The sequence below is a fragment of the Papaver somniferum genome, chromosome 7, assembly GCF_003573695.1.
Source record: "Papaver somniferum cultivar HN1 chromosome 7, ASM357369v1, whole genome shotgun sequence".
NCBI classification, from domain to species: domain Eukaryota; kingdom Viridiplantae; phylum Streptophyta; class Magnoliopsida; order Ranunculales; family Papaveraceae; genus Papaver; species Papaver somniferum.
Window position 1 is genome coordinate 252,471,307 of NC_039364.1, and position 15,567 is coordinate 252,486,873.

Here is a 15,567-nt window from a genome sequence, read left to right on the forward strand (position 1 = left end):
AACGAAAATTTGGTGGTTTACTAGTTACCCTCTCCTTTTCAAATTGTATTATATAAAATGTTATAGTCTGGAAGATAAGTTATTTCCCAAGGTGAAACTTTTTTTTTTTGAGATGAGAGGTTTCAATCCAATATGCATTCATTAACTTCCACAACGATATCGATGCGGGATGGACTGATATCGTGAGTCCGTCATAGTTTTCTATGGACACTTAGGTTTCCTCCAATAATTGGATGGATACTGAGTATCGGACACGCATACAAATAATTGTTTGGATTTTTCATCTGACATTCCTCTCACATTCGATTTTGACGGTCCATTTTTTGTAATGTAACTATATTCTGAGTCGTGTGGTCTCAATAATTATTTTTCTAAGAACTAGTCATTGGGATCCAACCCAAATTGGCCCTGTCAATTGAGATTTTTATTTATTTCTTCTTTTATTGCTTAAATTCTATTTTATTTGTTGGAGAAAAATGGTTTGCACTCTATCGAAAAGATGTTTCTCACTTTTCTAAAAAAAACCTCTCTCATCTCTAGCTTCTTCTCAAAACTGAAAAAACCTTTCTCCTCCATTAAAGTTTGCTGCTCAGATCTAGTCCATTTTGGGCTAGATCTGAGCAGGTTTCTTTACTTCTTTTTCTACTTTTCATAGATAGTTAGTAGTCTAGGATAAATGTATTTAAGTTTTTGTTTCAATCTCCATTGCTTTTAGGAGATTTTCATGGTGTTCTTGGGGTGTGTGTAGCCCTCTTTGTTTGTGTCTTCTCCTTTATGGAGATTCTTTATGCTCTCTCATAGAATTTCTTTGTGATATCAATGGAGATTTTAGATGGAAGTTCAAGTGTGGAAATCAAGATTCAAGACTTTAGGCATATTACTCTCATATTTTTATGAGAAGATCTTTTTTTCAAGAAGAAAAAACCCTTCAAAATGGTTGGATTATAATCCCAAAAACATATTCTCTCAATCTTATGATTGTTTGGTACTCTTGTTGGTAATTTGTTACTTCTCTTCGCAAGTTACTCTTTGTTAGTACCTCTGAATTGCAATTTCATCTTTGATTTTGATGTACTTGGAATCCATGTAATCTCTATTTTATCATGAGTGAAATTTATCAAAAAAGAAAAAAAAAAGAAGATGTTTCTCCTGTTCAAGCATACGTAGTATTAATCCATTAACGACTTGATGAACTTTACTTTATATTGTGGAAGAAAACTAAATAAACTTTTGTGAAAGATATATCTATCTTACAAAAACAAATGGTTTTTGCCTGATCCGACGGTTTTGAATGTGCCGTATTGAGCAATCGATGGTTCCAATTGCTTATAATTTGCTCTCAAATTTCAAAAGATAAATCATGGCTGAAAATGTTTCCTCAGAAGTCTCAGAAGTGCCAAGGCCAGGTTTTACTTCGGTTTTTTCTCCATTCAATTTTCATCCGTTACGCAAATAAAAGATCCCCGTTACCATCTACCACCGGTCCACCACCATAATTTCTTCCTTTCAATGAGCCCTAATCCCCTTTAAAAAAAAATCTCGTTTACTCCAGTTGCCAAATTAGTGTTCTTCTTCGACCTAATCTCTATCGTTTTTTCATACGTTACGGAACAAAAAATTCCTCATCAACAGGTCCATTATTTCTGCTAATAAATTCCTAGAAATGTTAAAAACAGGTGATCTTCCGAGGGTTCTCAGTTTCCTTATAAACCGTACTCTCTACACTGTCAATGCTGCGTAAGTTTAATTCTGGACGTTTTTTATTTGTTAATTTTTCTTAAATTTTTTTTGGTTTAGTTGTTCTGATCGAGTTGTTTTTGCGAATTTTTTGATTTATTATTGCAGATTTTGTTGGTAGAGGACGTATTGAGAAACCATTCATCTCAGGAAAATCATTTACATCAACACTGAACTACTATGTGTAAAGCTCATTTGTGCAGGTCTTTAATATATGGCTTTGCATTTTCATTTTTCCAGTATTATTTGGTGTTTGGAAAAATGGGTTGCCAATGTTAGAGAAACTAATCAATTGGATCCTTCATGTAATTTGCAATACACAATTATACATTGTGATGGATACAGAGACTTTTGCTTTGGGTTGCTTCTTATCATCAGTAAGTTCCTAAGTTTTATCAATGGGGTATCAACAAATCCATGAAAGTAATCTACGTATGTACTAATAGTCCTCATTTTGTAATGTTGAGTGTTTATCAGATATTCGTAGTGGGCGTTTTGCAGGTAATCAACATTTGTACGGCTGTAGGAAGCTTGATTGTTTCCGACGCTGATTACCTTGGAGGTTCAAGCTATGAGTTTCAAATTTATACAATCGAAATGCCATGAAATTTCATTATCATTCACAGAACAGAGATACACATTCTCCAAATTTCAGGTAATACACGTCCCCTAATTGCTAGGTATCTACTTTCTCTTTGTCTCTAAAATATTTTTCCTTATTATGATTAGAACATGTAATTGATTATCGATTTGTAACATAGGCGTGCAAGGGAGCTATCCCGTGTATTACGGGCATGCACATTGCAATGAACATGAAAGAAGCTGAAACAGAAGAGAAACTAACAAATTGATAAATAATTATGCTCTTCAGAAGTTTGGATAAATGCTCTTCTTGATTCTCACCGACTATTCCATCCTCATATTCTTCTTCTTTTACTTGTTGATCGCTGTAGCCGTGGTGGGATGATATTTAGTGACGACAAAGCTTATAAAATTATTGTCGTGATAGAATAGTCGATGGGAATCAAGAACAAAAGTCTGAAACCATTCACGTCAAGGTATATGTATTTGCATTTTCATTATGGTTGATGTTTCTTTATCCTTTTTTTAAATCTTTGGTTCACAAGACCAAAATACTGAATTTGATTGATTATCTTATGTTCTTCATTGTAATTAATATATGTCATTTCAGAGCAATTCCATAGAGAGAGTTCTCAAGAGGTCCATCATATCTCGAGCATCAAAGATCTACTGAACCTCCTATGTTGGCACTCACAGAATCGAGTTAAACCAAACACGTTTGAATTCTCTTTGATGTCTTTACATGTCTGTTTTTAATAGATGGTGGAAATAGGAAGGCATGAGTAAACTTAAAAGTGACCATTCCAATATGAGGAAGTGAACAGATCGTAAGGGCTTCTATTAGGAGCTCTTCCCTGTGGATCCAATGTGAAGTCCTTAGATTTATGCGAAACTATGAGGCTGGGAAATGAGGATCCAGAAAATGTGGAATTCGATTTCTTGCTTAAGGTATGAAGAGAATCATGCATAGAAAATTTTGGTTGAATATTCAATTATTTGATAAAGGAGTTCACTTAATCCACTCACAGTAGGATCCATACAATATTGAACATACCCATCTATATAATAATGAACATTACCGTCGCTAACTTAGTTGTATACTAATCCATAAGGGCCTTCTAACACTTCCCAGTAGATGAATGATATATAGAAACCATATACATTAGAATAAGCAACTTAGCATACTAATAAACATCATTTGAACTTGATGCACTGCCTAAAAAGGTAATACCCATTCTTGATTCATGGGTTTTGTTGATCAGCAGGTATTATAAGATGGCATTGTTGAAGTTTCGTTGCGCGTGATTTTGTTCCAGTATAGCTTGGTTTCCGTGTGAAATGTCATGCTTGCTTATTGATATTTTTTCTTAAAATGTTCCTAAAAAAGTGACTTCATTACTGCATAGCTTGGATGTACCTGAAAGTTTGACAAATATACTGTAATATGTTGTTGACCAGCTAAGGTCTAAAGTCTAAACTAGATGAAAGTTGAGGACCTCACTGTGAACAGAGAAATCTATATCAGATACTACCTATCACTTCTCCAGAAACAGAAGTAGTATATATTTGTGAAGTCTTGCGATGAGTAACAAGAAATAGAATATGTGTTTTAGAAGTTTTTGAGTAGAATTATCAGCTCCTGAACAAGAGGAGCAACCAACAATTCATCAGTGGAAAATGATGCTCATTTATAGATCATAAAAATGCTGATGCAGTGCATTGAACTGAAAGAGTTCTAATAGTTAAACAGTAAAATCTTGGTTGCAACGTCTTCTTTTTCACTTTCATTTTCTTTCTCTTCATTAATCTTTGTTAACTTCAATTTTATTTTTGTAGTTTGTTCAAATGGTTTCCCAGATTCGCACCACCTACAAAACTTTCAAACATATAGGGGAGGTTGAAGAAGGTAAACCCTGGATGATCTTTCAAAAGCGGAACAAATTAGATTTCATGGGGATTAATGATGTCACCAGCTTAGATGTGTTAATGCTCGATGATAATGTAAGTAACGCCAACGTCTTTTTTTAAATTATCTATATTGCAGTCTTATTTAAGTTTCTTATACAAATATTTTTGAAACTGTAAGTCTGTGATAGATTTCTTGCAATTTTTTGTTTCCTAAAATAACTAAATATTATGTGTACAAAGAAACGTGCTTTATTTGTACATTGTACAACTTCAAATGAACATGGATGTACAACAATTGCTTGAGCTATGACCCTTTGCGTTGTTTAGTAGTTTCAGTACTTTCTTGCACCAATGGTGTTATGCATTAGAAAGTCTACTAAAATCTGATGCTAATTGATAACGGGTTTCGGAAAATAAGTCTGATTTATCAAGGTGGACATTGAAGTATAGGGCATTCTGTTAATATATAGAATTTTCTCCGCTTGCTCGCAATATGCACGTCAGGATTCATTCAACTTGAGCCTATCATTTATTTAAATTTTGAAATGCTTAAGTGATTTATTTTTTTGCTAATGGTGCCTGATTTTTCTTGCATCCCACCCAATCAAAAAATCCACTGGCGATTTAGTTAACATGTATTCTAAAGTCTGGCTAACAGGTATTCGAACGATGTTCGCTAGCAACAGTAGGGTGTGATAAAAATTAGGTATATTTTTGGGCATATTTAGTTAATTCACAGATTTTGTTAAGTGAAGTCTATTAATCTTCCATGGTTGAAAATTAGTTCATAAGCCTGTCAAAAAGATTTTGTAGAAAAATTCACAGGCTGCTTACAAATCATGCTGGCATTCGAACACAATTATATATATATCTCTGTCCAAGATTAACATGTCTAAGCATGACACTTTCTCAGCTTTCATGAATCATTTTGTTAGATTACAGAGTCGTGATTTCTTCGAAAAGTCCTACGTCGTGCACCATGGAAGTGGAAAACTTTCCCTTATTATTCATGTTTCCCCCCTTAACTATATGAGTATCGTTACTATTGGTATGAGATAAACTGCAGTTACTCTACCTTTGGCATTCATTGGAATTTGAACTTCTGCAATTTTAGAAACTTCTCTGCATTTTTCTTTGTTAACAATTATTTTTTCTAATACTGTCAGATTATGATAACTGGAAAGAGCTTCTTTAGATCTTTTGCATTTGCTAGAGGACTAATTATGGATTATACTCTTTGAATTCGGAGGGTGTATTTCATTGTTGATGTCATCCTTTTCCCAGGAAAGTTGTGTGCGTCAGTCTCGCGAGTGTCCCCTTTCCATTCTTGATGCTAATTACTCGCAAATACTAATCTCGGACATAACGAAATCTCCCACTATTACCGGTTTTGGTCAGTAGAGGTCTGGGCTATTTTGTTGCTTCTCTTTTCTATGTTCTGGTGGAGATCTGAACTGATACCATGATTCTATCATCATGTCAACATTCCGATGTACGTTGAGAAACTTATCAGTACACTCCCCTACTTCTGATGGAAGCACTTAAAAATGAGGTGCAAAAACTTACCCAAGTTCCTTTTGAAAGACCACTTCGTATGAGTTGGTGAAACTTGCTAACACATGAACTAGACAGATGGCTTATTCCTTGGGGTTGGATAAACCATTACAATGTCAATTTTTACATGGTACATATTACGGTTAGTTCCTGCAGGGAAATTTCCATATATTTTTTATTTCCTGTTATATTAATTATTATCATGTGAATTGAACCTATGAAAATGAGGTTCCAAACAGCCACTAAGACACGATTTGATAGCGGAGTGAATCAATTCTGTTTAAGATATGTAAGGAACTTGGTACTCCAATTAAAATTGATGCAGCAACAGCCAATGTGATATTGGATACTATACAAATGTACTGGTTGAAGTTGATTTTGCTTTTCCAATCCCAAACAAAGTATGGATAGGAACTAAATATGGGGATTTCTTTCAAGAAGTCTCCATTCAGACTGTCCAAAATATTGCAGTATTTGTAAAATGGTAGGACATTTTATCACAGAATGTAGAGTGGAAAAAGCAAAGAGCACTATAAATAATTCAGAAGATCTTCATACTCAACGAATTAAAGCTACTTCATCATCACTTCAGCAGTCTAATTGATCTTCAACAAATGATGAAACTACACCCTTGAAGAAACCTTTTGATATATGTGACAGATAAGAATGTGAAGCTGAAGATTCAGTTATTCATACCATTCATGTTACTCCAACTGTTCAAGTCGCTCAAACTAATAAAATTGGTCATACCGGAAAATTTATCCCTCTTGAATGTGTACAAGAAGATAATATTCTTGAAGACACAGAAGTACATAATGAAGTGGAAGCTGATGTTTTGGAAACTCCCGAAGTATTAGAGGTTCTTAAGGATAATGTAATACAAAACAATACAAAGTTTATAGATAGTAAAACAGGGAAAGTCTCAGATGAAACTTTTAAGGTTACTTCATGGTCCAAAGTGGTTGAAAAGAAGGTGATTAATTCTTCTCCTTCTACTTCTCAAAATTCACCAGGTGCAGTAAAAGGTGGTAATCCAGCTGCTGCCAATAATAAATACATCTTCAGGAAAAATTAAGGTAAGGGAGGAACCAAAAATCCTTCTCCACCTAAATGAAGATAATATATTGGAATATTCGGGGCCTGAGAAGACCTAGGGCTCAGGATAAATTAAGGTCTTTGGTTAATCAATTTAGTCCATCTCTTATTTGGATTGCATAACCAATTTTTTTTTGTAGTGCATCATTTTGTAGTAAGCTGAATCTCCCTGGAATGCAAAGCATGGTGATTCATTATTCCACTTCATCAACAAAAGTTAATTTATGGCTATTTTGGAATAATTCTTTAGCTACTCCTCAAGTTGTTTCAATATCAAGTCAAATGATAACAGTTAGCATTGGAGATGTATTAGTATATGGTGTTCATGCTCATGTCAAAAAAATTCAAAGAAAATTTTTATGGTCAGAAATGGAGATTATTAGTGAGTTTAAAAAGCCATGGATTGTGCTTGGTGATTTTAATGCAATTATTTCACCTGATGAAAAAGTTGGAGGTAAAACTCCAAACAGAAATTCAATGTTAGACTTTATTCATTGTCTAAATGCATGTAATTTACTACCAGCACCTAAGACAGGTCAACAATTTTCTTGGTCCAACTGTCAACAAGGAAAAAATAGAATCTTATGATTTTTTTTTTGGTAAATCCAAAATGAATTAATAAAGAGCAAGAGTAATACAACTAAATTTGTAAGAAAACAGGCACAACACCCCAAAAACTTACAAACTTACAAAAATTAATCAAATCTAAAATAAATTACATTTGGCAATACAATCGAACGAATAAAATTTGGTTTGTTATCATAACTAATTCCTTCACCATCTTCTAACAAACAACCTCTTTTGCCATCACATCCGCTGAAAAATTAGCCTTTTTATAAGTGTGAACAAAACGAATTTTGTTGTATCTAGCTCTTACCACAATCCACCTTTGCCTAAGAAACCACAGAATTGCCAAAGTACCACTACTATAGGCTTGCACCGCTCCCATTGAATCTGTACGAATACAAATATCTCCAACCCCAAATTTTGTTGCCCATTCCAAGGCAACTATAATACAAAAGAGCTCCGCCAAATAATTAGAACGAACCCCAAATCCAATACTCATAGCTCCTAATAAATTAGCATCAGAATCACGAACCACCACACCTGCACCAGCTCTTCCCGAGTTCCCTCTAGACGCACCATCACAACACAATTGCAATTCATTAACCAACGGAGGAACCCAATAGCACTCCTTAGGATCAGAATGCTTCACTCTTCTATGTTTCACTCTAAAGTAGGCAAGAACACGCAAATCATCCAGGTTGTTAAACATAAACCCCTTCAAACGCCTTGAGTAATCATGGATTTGATTGAAAACCTTCTTATGAAAGAAATTCCAATTAATCTTTTGATTACCATAGATAAAACCATTCCTTGTCATCCACAATTCTGATCTAACAACCAAAATAGCCAACAACCATAAATCCTTGAACATACGGCTCTTACCCTTTGCTTCTTTATATGCAGTAATGAGATTTTGGTGAGGGAAAATACCAAAAACATCAGCAATCCACAACCATGCTTTGGCAGCAAAATCACAAGACCAAAAAAATATGATCCAAGGTCTCCTCTTCTCTGTTACATAAGCAACATTTATTAACTACTTGATATCTTTCTTCTATAACTTGTCTCTTTTTCTTGTATTATTTTTCGGTGGATCTTCTAATGATGGTGATTGTGGTGCAGATTCTAGCGCTGAAACAAGGATGATTCCATGCTAGCTATTTTTCGAATAATTTTTTCTTCTTCAGATTTACTATCAAATCTAGCTTTGCATGTCATCTCAAACTCTTCATAAAATATAAGTTTCATCAAAATCTAATTACATTTTGGAAGTAATAATGAATTTTTTGGCGGTTTCTTAATATTGGAGAAAGAAAAAGATAAAGGTGACGAGTAGAACTGTCTATGATTTTCAAGGTCTATTTTACCTAAGCCTAACTTTAATTTACCCATTAGAGCCAAACTTTGTATTCAGCCACCACTATGCCCATTTTCACACATAAATTTGTGATAGTCAACATGGAAAATAGAAATATATATGAACCACCGACTAAGTTACCATGTTAATAAGAACCATTAGGAATGTTGGGAATTAACTTAAGGGTTAATCAAAATACGTTGTTACTTTTTGATTATATATTTAATAAAAAATCCCTCTGTCACCAAAACCTAAATTTTGACATATTTAAAGTATTTTTTCACTTATAAATAAAAAAAATAAATTGTGGGTAAGCGCTCGAAGAGCATCTAACAGAAAAAGATAATTAACTTAATATTTTGACCAGTAAAACGCCTTTCATGTTCGAACGAATAATTATCTGAAATTTGACTCAATTGAGTTCATAGCGAAACAAACATATGATCTCTCTGAATTCAGTCTTTTGTCTATTATTTTTTAAAAAACAAGTTTGAAATTTGAACTGATTTTCTAGAAGAACATGTTTGAATCAGAGAATTAAAAAAAAAGTCTGAACATGTGGGTTCAAACATATAAGACTCTTAACCTTGAGATCTTGTTCCCAATGAGTTCTTCTGGTGCCGAAAGTAAATTTTTTGTGGAAATTGGATAAATACTCCTCTTTTTGATAGGCCTTCACAAATACCCTCGGGACCTTCACAAATACCGCTGACTAATCTTGAAGATTTTTTTTTTATTTAGAATTCCAGAAATATCCTATTTATATCATTAGAGTTATATAAATCAACAACAATTCCTTTTAATTTCAAATCTGAAAAACATCTCTTCTCTTTTCTCCTCTTTCGACATCACCACCACCACCTCTGCCACTACCACCACCCGCCGACACCTCATCAAGAGAAATTTTAATTCTGGAAAGATCGAAATCTTGTGAGAGTTAAATATATTTGTTCGTTGTATCTCAAATCTCACTACTATGGAAATCTCATCGAATCTCTCTCATACAATAGAACAACAACAGAGAATCTTTGCCGAATCTTCATGAGATGCAGAAATTGAAAGTTATTCTACTTAATTGAAACTCGTTGGATTTTGTGATCTTTGTGTATTTTGTGTAGATGTATAATCCTATGTCTCAAAGTTTCATGTGTATAACCTAAAGTTTGAATTATTTTTATGTGGAATAGCTTAATAGGTTAAAACCCATTATTTAGGTACACCAAACAGATGGGTCTGCTTTAAGATTAAGATTGATAATTTATGAAATTGGGAATTGATCAATGAAGTTAAATGTTTTTATTGAAGACACAATTGGGGGATACCTCCACAAATTGGGGGATACTCAAAAAAAAAATCATTATGAAGTAATTGAAGTACCCCTTATCCAAGTGTGTTTGGGGATACTTCAAATAATATATTTTGATTAGATGAATAGGAAGAAGGACTTTGGAAGATTTGTGTGATATGAGAAGGTGCTTAAATTGATTTTAATGACTCTTAATTGCAACCTTTTGTAGACAATCAAACTTTCATCTATGAGAAAACCCCAAACCAAATACCAATTCAAACACTAAGTCAATCAAATTTTGCATTTACAGAGCCACGGTCGATATTGTATTCATCCAACTGAACTTTCAGTATTGTATTCATCCGACAAAACAATACCGATAGTTACCCTGCTACTGAGATTCAAATTCGACTTTTTTTTTATAACCTAGATGGTTTTGATTCAAATCATTTTGGTTATCATAATTTGTGTCGCTACTCAAAATGATTTTTTTTGATAACCTAAATCAAAAATCATTCATCATGATTTGTGTGATTTTTTTGATGAAGAAGAAAAGTGAAGGGGGGATACTAAAAAAAAATAGGTTTTTAGTTTTTCTTTTTAATTTTTATTAGGTTAAGGATAATATGGTTATTTCACACCTAAAAAGAGGATCCCTTAACCAAAATACAACCCCATTTAAATTTGAGTATTCCCCAATTTGTGGAGGTATCCCCCAATTGCGCCTTCTTTTTATTCTTATGGTTTAAACTATATTTAGTGTGATGGGTGGCAAATACTGAACTTATTGAGATTTGAAAACCTTCAGGGTAAATAAGAAGAAAAAAAACATTGCGAATGGTATGGCTCCTTGGAGGTCTCCGGGACCTGATGGATATCCGGCAGTTTTTTTTTAGAGATAACTGGGATGAAGTCTCTGATGAGGTCATTTCTCATGTTCAAATTTTTTTTAAAACTAAATTTCTTCTAAAACAGTTAAACCATTCCTTTATATCTTTAATACCTAAGGTTAGTAATCCTTCTACCCCTCAAGATTTCAGACCTATCAGTTTGTCTACCACTATTTACAGAATCATTTCCAAAATTTTAACTAATCGTCTTAAGCCTTTGTTAGATTCTCTTATTTCGCCTTTTCAGTCTGCTTTTATAGCCAATAGACAAATTCATGACAATATTATTATCAGTCATGAAATTCTTCATTCTTTTAAAAAGAAAAAGAAAAAAGCTAAAAATAGTTTTATGGCCATTAAGCTTGACATTTCTAAAGCCTTTGATAGACTTGAATGGTCTTTTATAATTGTTGTTTTTAAAAAACTTGGTTTCTCTGAAGATTGGTGTCAAATGATTTTTCAATCTATAAGTATTGTTTCATATTTTGTCTTAGTTAATGGTTCTCCGGGGGATATTTTCTTCCCTTCTAGGGGTATTAGACAAGGTGATTGTCTATCGCCTTATATTTTTATAATCTGTACGGAAGTTCTTTCGCAACTTCTATTACAAGCTGAATCTGATGGTGTTATACAAAGTTTTAAAATTAGAAAAGATAGTCCTTCAATCTCTCACTTATTTTTTGTTGATGATTGCATGATGTTTTCAAAAGCTTCTTTAACTTATGTTAGAAACTTAATGAAAGTTATAAATGTTTTTGCCAAAGCCTTTGGTCTAGCTATTAATTTCGAAAAATCTGGATTTACTAATGAAAAAATGCATCACAAACACATAAAACTTCTGTCTAGAACTCTTAATATTAAATTTTTAAGTAACACTGAAAAATACTTAGGTACTCCTCTGTTTATCAACATAGATAAATCTAAATATTTTCAATTTATTATTGATAAATTTTATTCTAGGCTAAGTTCTTGTAAAAGAACTAAGCTTAATGGTATCGATAGAATTGTTGTTACTAAACATGTTCTATCCAGTTTAGCTGTTTATCACATGTCCTGTTTTCCTTTGCCTGAAAAGGTTACTTCTAAGATCGATTCCATTCAAAGGACTTTTTGGTGGTCAAAAAAAGATCCTAGACACGCTGCTTACTACAGATCGTGGGGGGATATTGGTAAGTCTAAACAAAATGGAGGTCTAGGCATTAGAAATACTTTTGCTACAAACAGAGTCTTTATTGCTAAACTGGGTTGGAGGATCTTACAGAAACCTAATCATCTAGTTTCGATATTTTTGAAGGACAAATATTTTCCACATCATAGTTTGTTAGAAATTGATAAGGTTGTAGATACAAGTTCTTGGATTTGGCGAGGTATAGTAAATAGTTTAGTTTTCATTAGAGCTAATATAGTCAGTAAGATTAATGATGGCAAGTCTACAAAAATCTGGTCTTTTAACTGGATTCCCTTTGTCGCTTCTCCACCTAATTCGAATAAGCCTAACTATGAAGATTATGTTTATGTTAGTGATCTTATATATGTTCAAAACAACTGCTGGAATATTAGCTTACTGAATTATTTATTTTCTCCTGATGAAGTTACAAAAATTAGAACTATTAGGTTAAATCCTCAACACAGTGATAAAATAATGTGGGCGCATACGAAGAATGGTAGTTTTTCAATAAAGTCTGCTTATAAGGTTTATATGAATGATTATAGTTCTGTAAGTAATACTGTTTTTGGAGGAAAGTTTGGTCGTTGGATTGTTTGCCTAAAATTAAGTTCTTCATTTGGAAGGTTTTTGCGAAAATGCTACATGTGAATGATTTTCTTAAGTTTTATAATCATGATATAGATGACAATTGTCCACTTTGTAAGAATGCGGCGGAATCGGATTTTCATTTATTATTCCAGTGCTTTACCTATTTGGTTTGGTCTTTCTATTCAACATTTAGTTCCTGGTATGTTATATCTGATGGAAGGCATTTTCTTGTATTGGTTTGATATCTCCTTAGGTGTTACTCATTTTATTATTGGTTGGCCAAGTGTGAGTGTTGTTATTATGTGGTGCATTTGGAAATTGAGGTGTGATGTGATCTTTAGAAGTGTTTCAGTTGATTTTGATAAGATTATTCTTGATCGTAGAAGAATGTTAAACACTTATATTGCTCCTCCAACAACTGTTCGGGTAGTTAAGAATAAAATGAATATCTCAATAGAAATGGTGGACAATATTATGTTTGTAGATGCCTTTTATAAAGACTTTAATATGGGTTTCTGTATAATTTGGTGTGATAATGCAGGTAGAATAAAGGGTTCACGAGCTGACTTTGGGCTGACTTATGATGCGTTTGAATCTGAGACGTCTGCTCTTGTTTTGGTTGTCAACTGGGTGCGAGAAATGAATCTGCCCAAGGTGTTTTTTGTTAGTGATTGTCTCCAGTTAGTTGAATATTTTCAAAGAGACTGTGTTAATATAAGTTGGAGAAGTAGTGATCTTCTGGAAGATTGTAGGTGTGTTTTATCTAGTAATCAGACTTTTAAGGTTATGTATATTAAGCATGTTAAGAATCGTCTAGTTGATCGACTTGCGCGTCGGGCTAGGAAGTTATGTATTAAGAACAAATGGGTTTCCTTTCCTCTTTTTTGGACTCTCTTGTAAGGAAGGACCCTTTGGTAGATGTTTGTAACTTTCTTTTCAATTAATGTATGGAGTGTTTCTCAGCAAACAAAAAAAAATGTCACATGTGATAGATAAGAGAAAATTTTTACAGTACTTAGGTAATCTTATATTAAGTGGATAAATTTTCCCTAATTTTTTCCATCATTATTAAAGGTTTTTACGTTCTAAGTTTTTGGGACTCAAAATGGCTGATTCTCGCTTTTCTAAATCCAGAAATTTTTAATCTTACTATGAAATCAAACATAGCTTATCAGCATATCATGTTATCCACCAAAATTAGAAACATGGTGTTATAGTTACATGACATTACTTCATTGTAACCCAGTTTCGTCTAATTGGTTGTTTTTGAAATGGGTGGCTGACATATCAAAGTTCTGAAAAATCAGATATACTCTACTAGTTAGCCTTCATCTGGCCTCTCAAGATTGTTACATGCCCCATTAGCTACCTTGCTCTCTAAAGGACAAGACATTAAAAGTCTATTGAAAGTTTGAAACAATTTAACATCTTTTGTAAGTGGGTTCAAATGTTGTTGAAAATGGTGCAAGTGTAATCATCTCGCGAAGGGTTAAAGCTTGGAATTTCGGCCATAGTTAAGTACGTAAATTCAACACCACCACCAGGAAAAAAGAAAGGCTATAGAACTGTAAAAATGACAAAAACGCTCTGCCCTCTCTCCTCTTCTCAACGGCTTTTTTTCTTCATCTGTTTCTTCCTTCTTTGCCCTTTCTTGCTCTTTTCCCATGAGGGCCGAGTAATCTCCCCAACTGGATTTTGATCCCAAACCAGATGTGGATTTAGGAAAGGGGTGAGTAACATCAATTCTGCCATGATTCTGTTCGAGCATAATGTTTTGATAGGAAATCCGGGTTCTGAGTTTTACAACCTCATTCATTCATCCTTTGCATCTTTTACATTGTTAATCTAGCAACATACATAAACTTGTTCCTTCATTTCATCTAATCCATTCAGCATCAAGCATTGCATTTTCTTTTCGTTTTTCTTTATCTTGATCAAATTCTTCTTTATTAGGTGATTGCTTAGTTTAATGTCTCAATCCTTAATTCTCTTTCAGCCGTTTTTTTTCTTCTTTACTGAAGTTTAAACTCGACCCATAGAATTAGTTTAGGAAATTACTTTGTAGATCTAGATTGACAAGGTAACATGTGACAGAAGCAAGGGATTGATTCATCATTAGCCTTTGAAATTCATAAACTACCTAGAGGCAACAACCCAACTAAAACAAACTAGACACCAAGGAATTCAAAGAAAATACAAAAGACATTCTTCTTAAAATTCTAAAACATAAATTTCGGAGATTAAATCGACAGCAGCTTCTGACTCCTTCCCATGGTGGTTCTTTCTTTCTTACCTCTATTAGTCCTCGTCTTCGGAATCGTCCACAATTACAAACCCTCCCTCTCGTTCTTGTTGATAAATTGCAGACTTCTCATGCACATAGGCATAGTCCATCCCTGGAGGATATTCGGATAGAAAGTAATTAGCAGTTACCGGTACTACGGTGGCCAACCTGATATGAAGATCCTTAATAGCTTGCTTCCCCAACCTTTCTTTCTCCTCTTTGCTTAAATTGCACAGAGCCAATCTCTGTGCTTGTGCAGATACATGAAAGTTTCTCGGTTATAGGATGCACATCGGAAATACTGCATTCGATGAAGTTGCCATTCCTGACAACATATTACCTTAGTAGATGAAATTGGTGCTCCTAAAGGAATTCTAAAGTGATTGCAAGCCATTTCTCCTACTTTTCTTTCTTCGTTATTTCTATTTTTTCTCTGTAAGTCCTTATCGGTGCCGGAGAATGGCTTTTATAGCTTAGGCCAGATCTTGGGCTTCCCATTGCCTTTATTTCCTTCTCTATCTCTTTACGTTTAGTTTAGATATTCACAGT

General features: G+C 33.7%; 1 protein-coding gene and 1 long non-coding RNA gene across 7 annotated transcripts; both read left to right on the top strand.

The window, feature by feature from the left end:
• Positions 1–1,238: 1,238 nt before the first annotated feature.
• On the top strand, positions 1,239–6,133 carry LOC113300141. Of its 6 annotated transcripts, none has more exons than XR_003335460.1 (6): positions 1,239–1,737; positions 1,846–2,114; positions 2,215–2,392; positions 2,499–2,795; positions 2,930–3,267; positions 4,156–5,381. It is a non-coding gene; the product is annotated as an uncharacterized LOC113300141 (long non-coding RNA). The 6 variants fall into 6 exon arrangements; XR_003335455.1 differs by adding an exon at positions 5,394–6,133 and having other exon boundaries at positions 1,240–1,737; positions 1,846–2,392; positions 4,156–4,320; XR_003335456.1 differs by adding an exon at positions 5,512–6,133 and having other exon boundaries at positions 1,240–1,737; positions 1,846–2,392; positions 4,156–4,320.
• Positions 6,134–11,996: 5,863 nt separating this feature from the next.
• On the top strand, positions 11,997–13,698 carry LOC113300431. Its single transcript, XM_026549657.1, has 2 exons — positions 11,997–12,147; positions 13,276–13,698. The coding sequence occupies exons 1-2, from the start codon at positions 12,027–12,029 to the stop codon at positions 13,632–13,634; spliced, it is 480 nt and encodes a 159-aa protein (XP_026405442.1). The 5' UTR covers positions 11,997–12,026; the 3' UTR covers positions 13,635–13,698.
• The last annotated feature ends 1,869 nt before the right edge of the window (positions 13,699–15,567 follow it).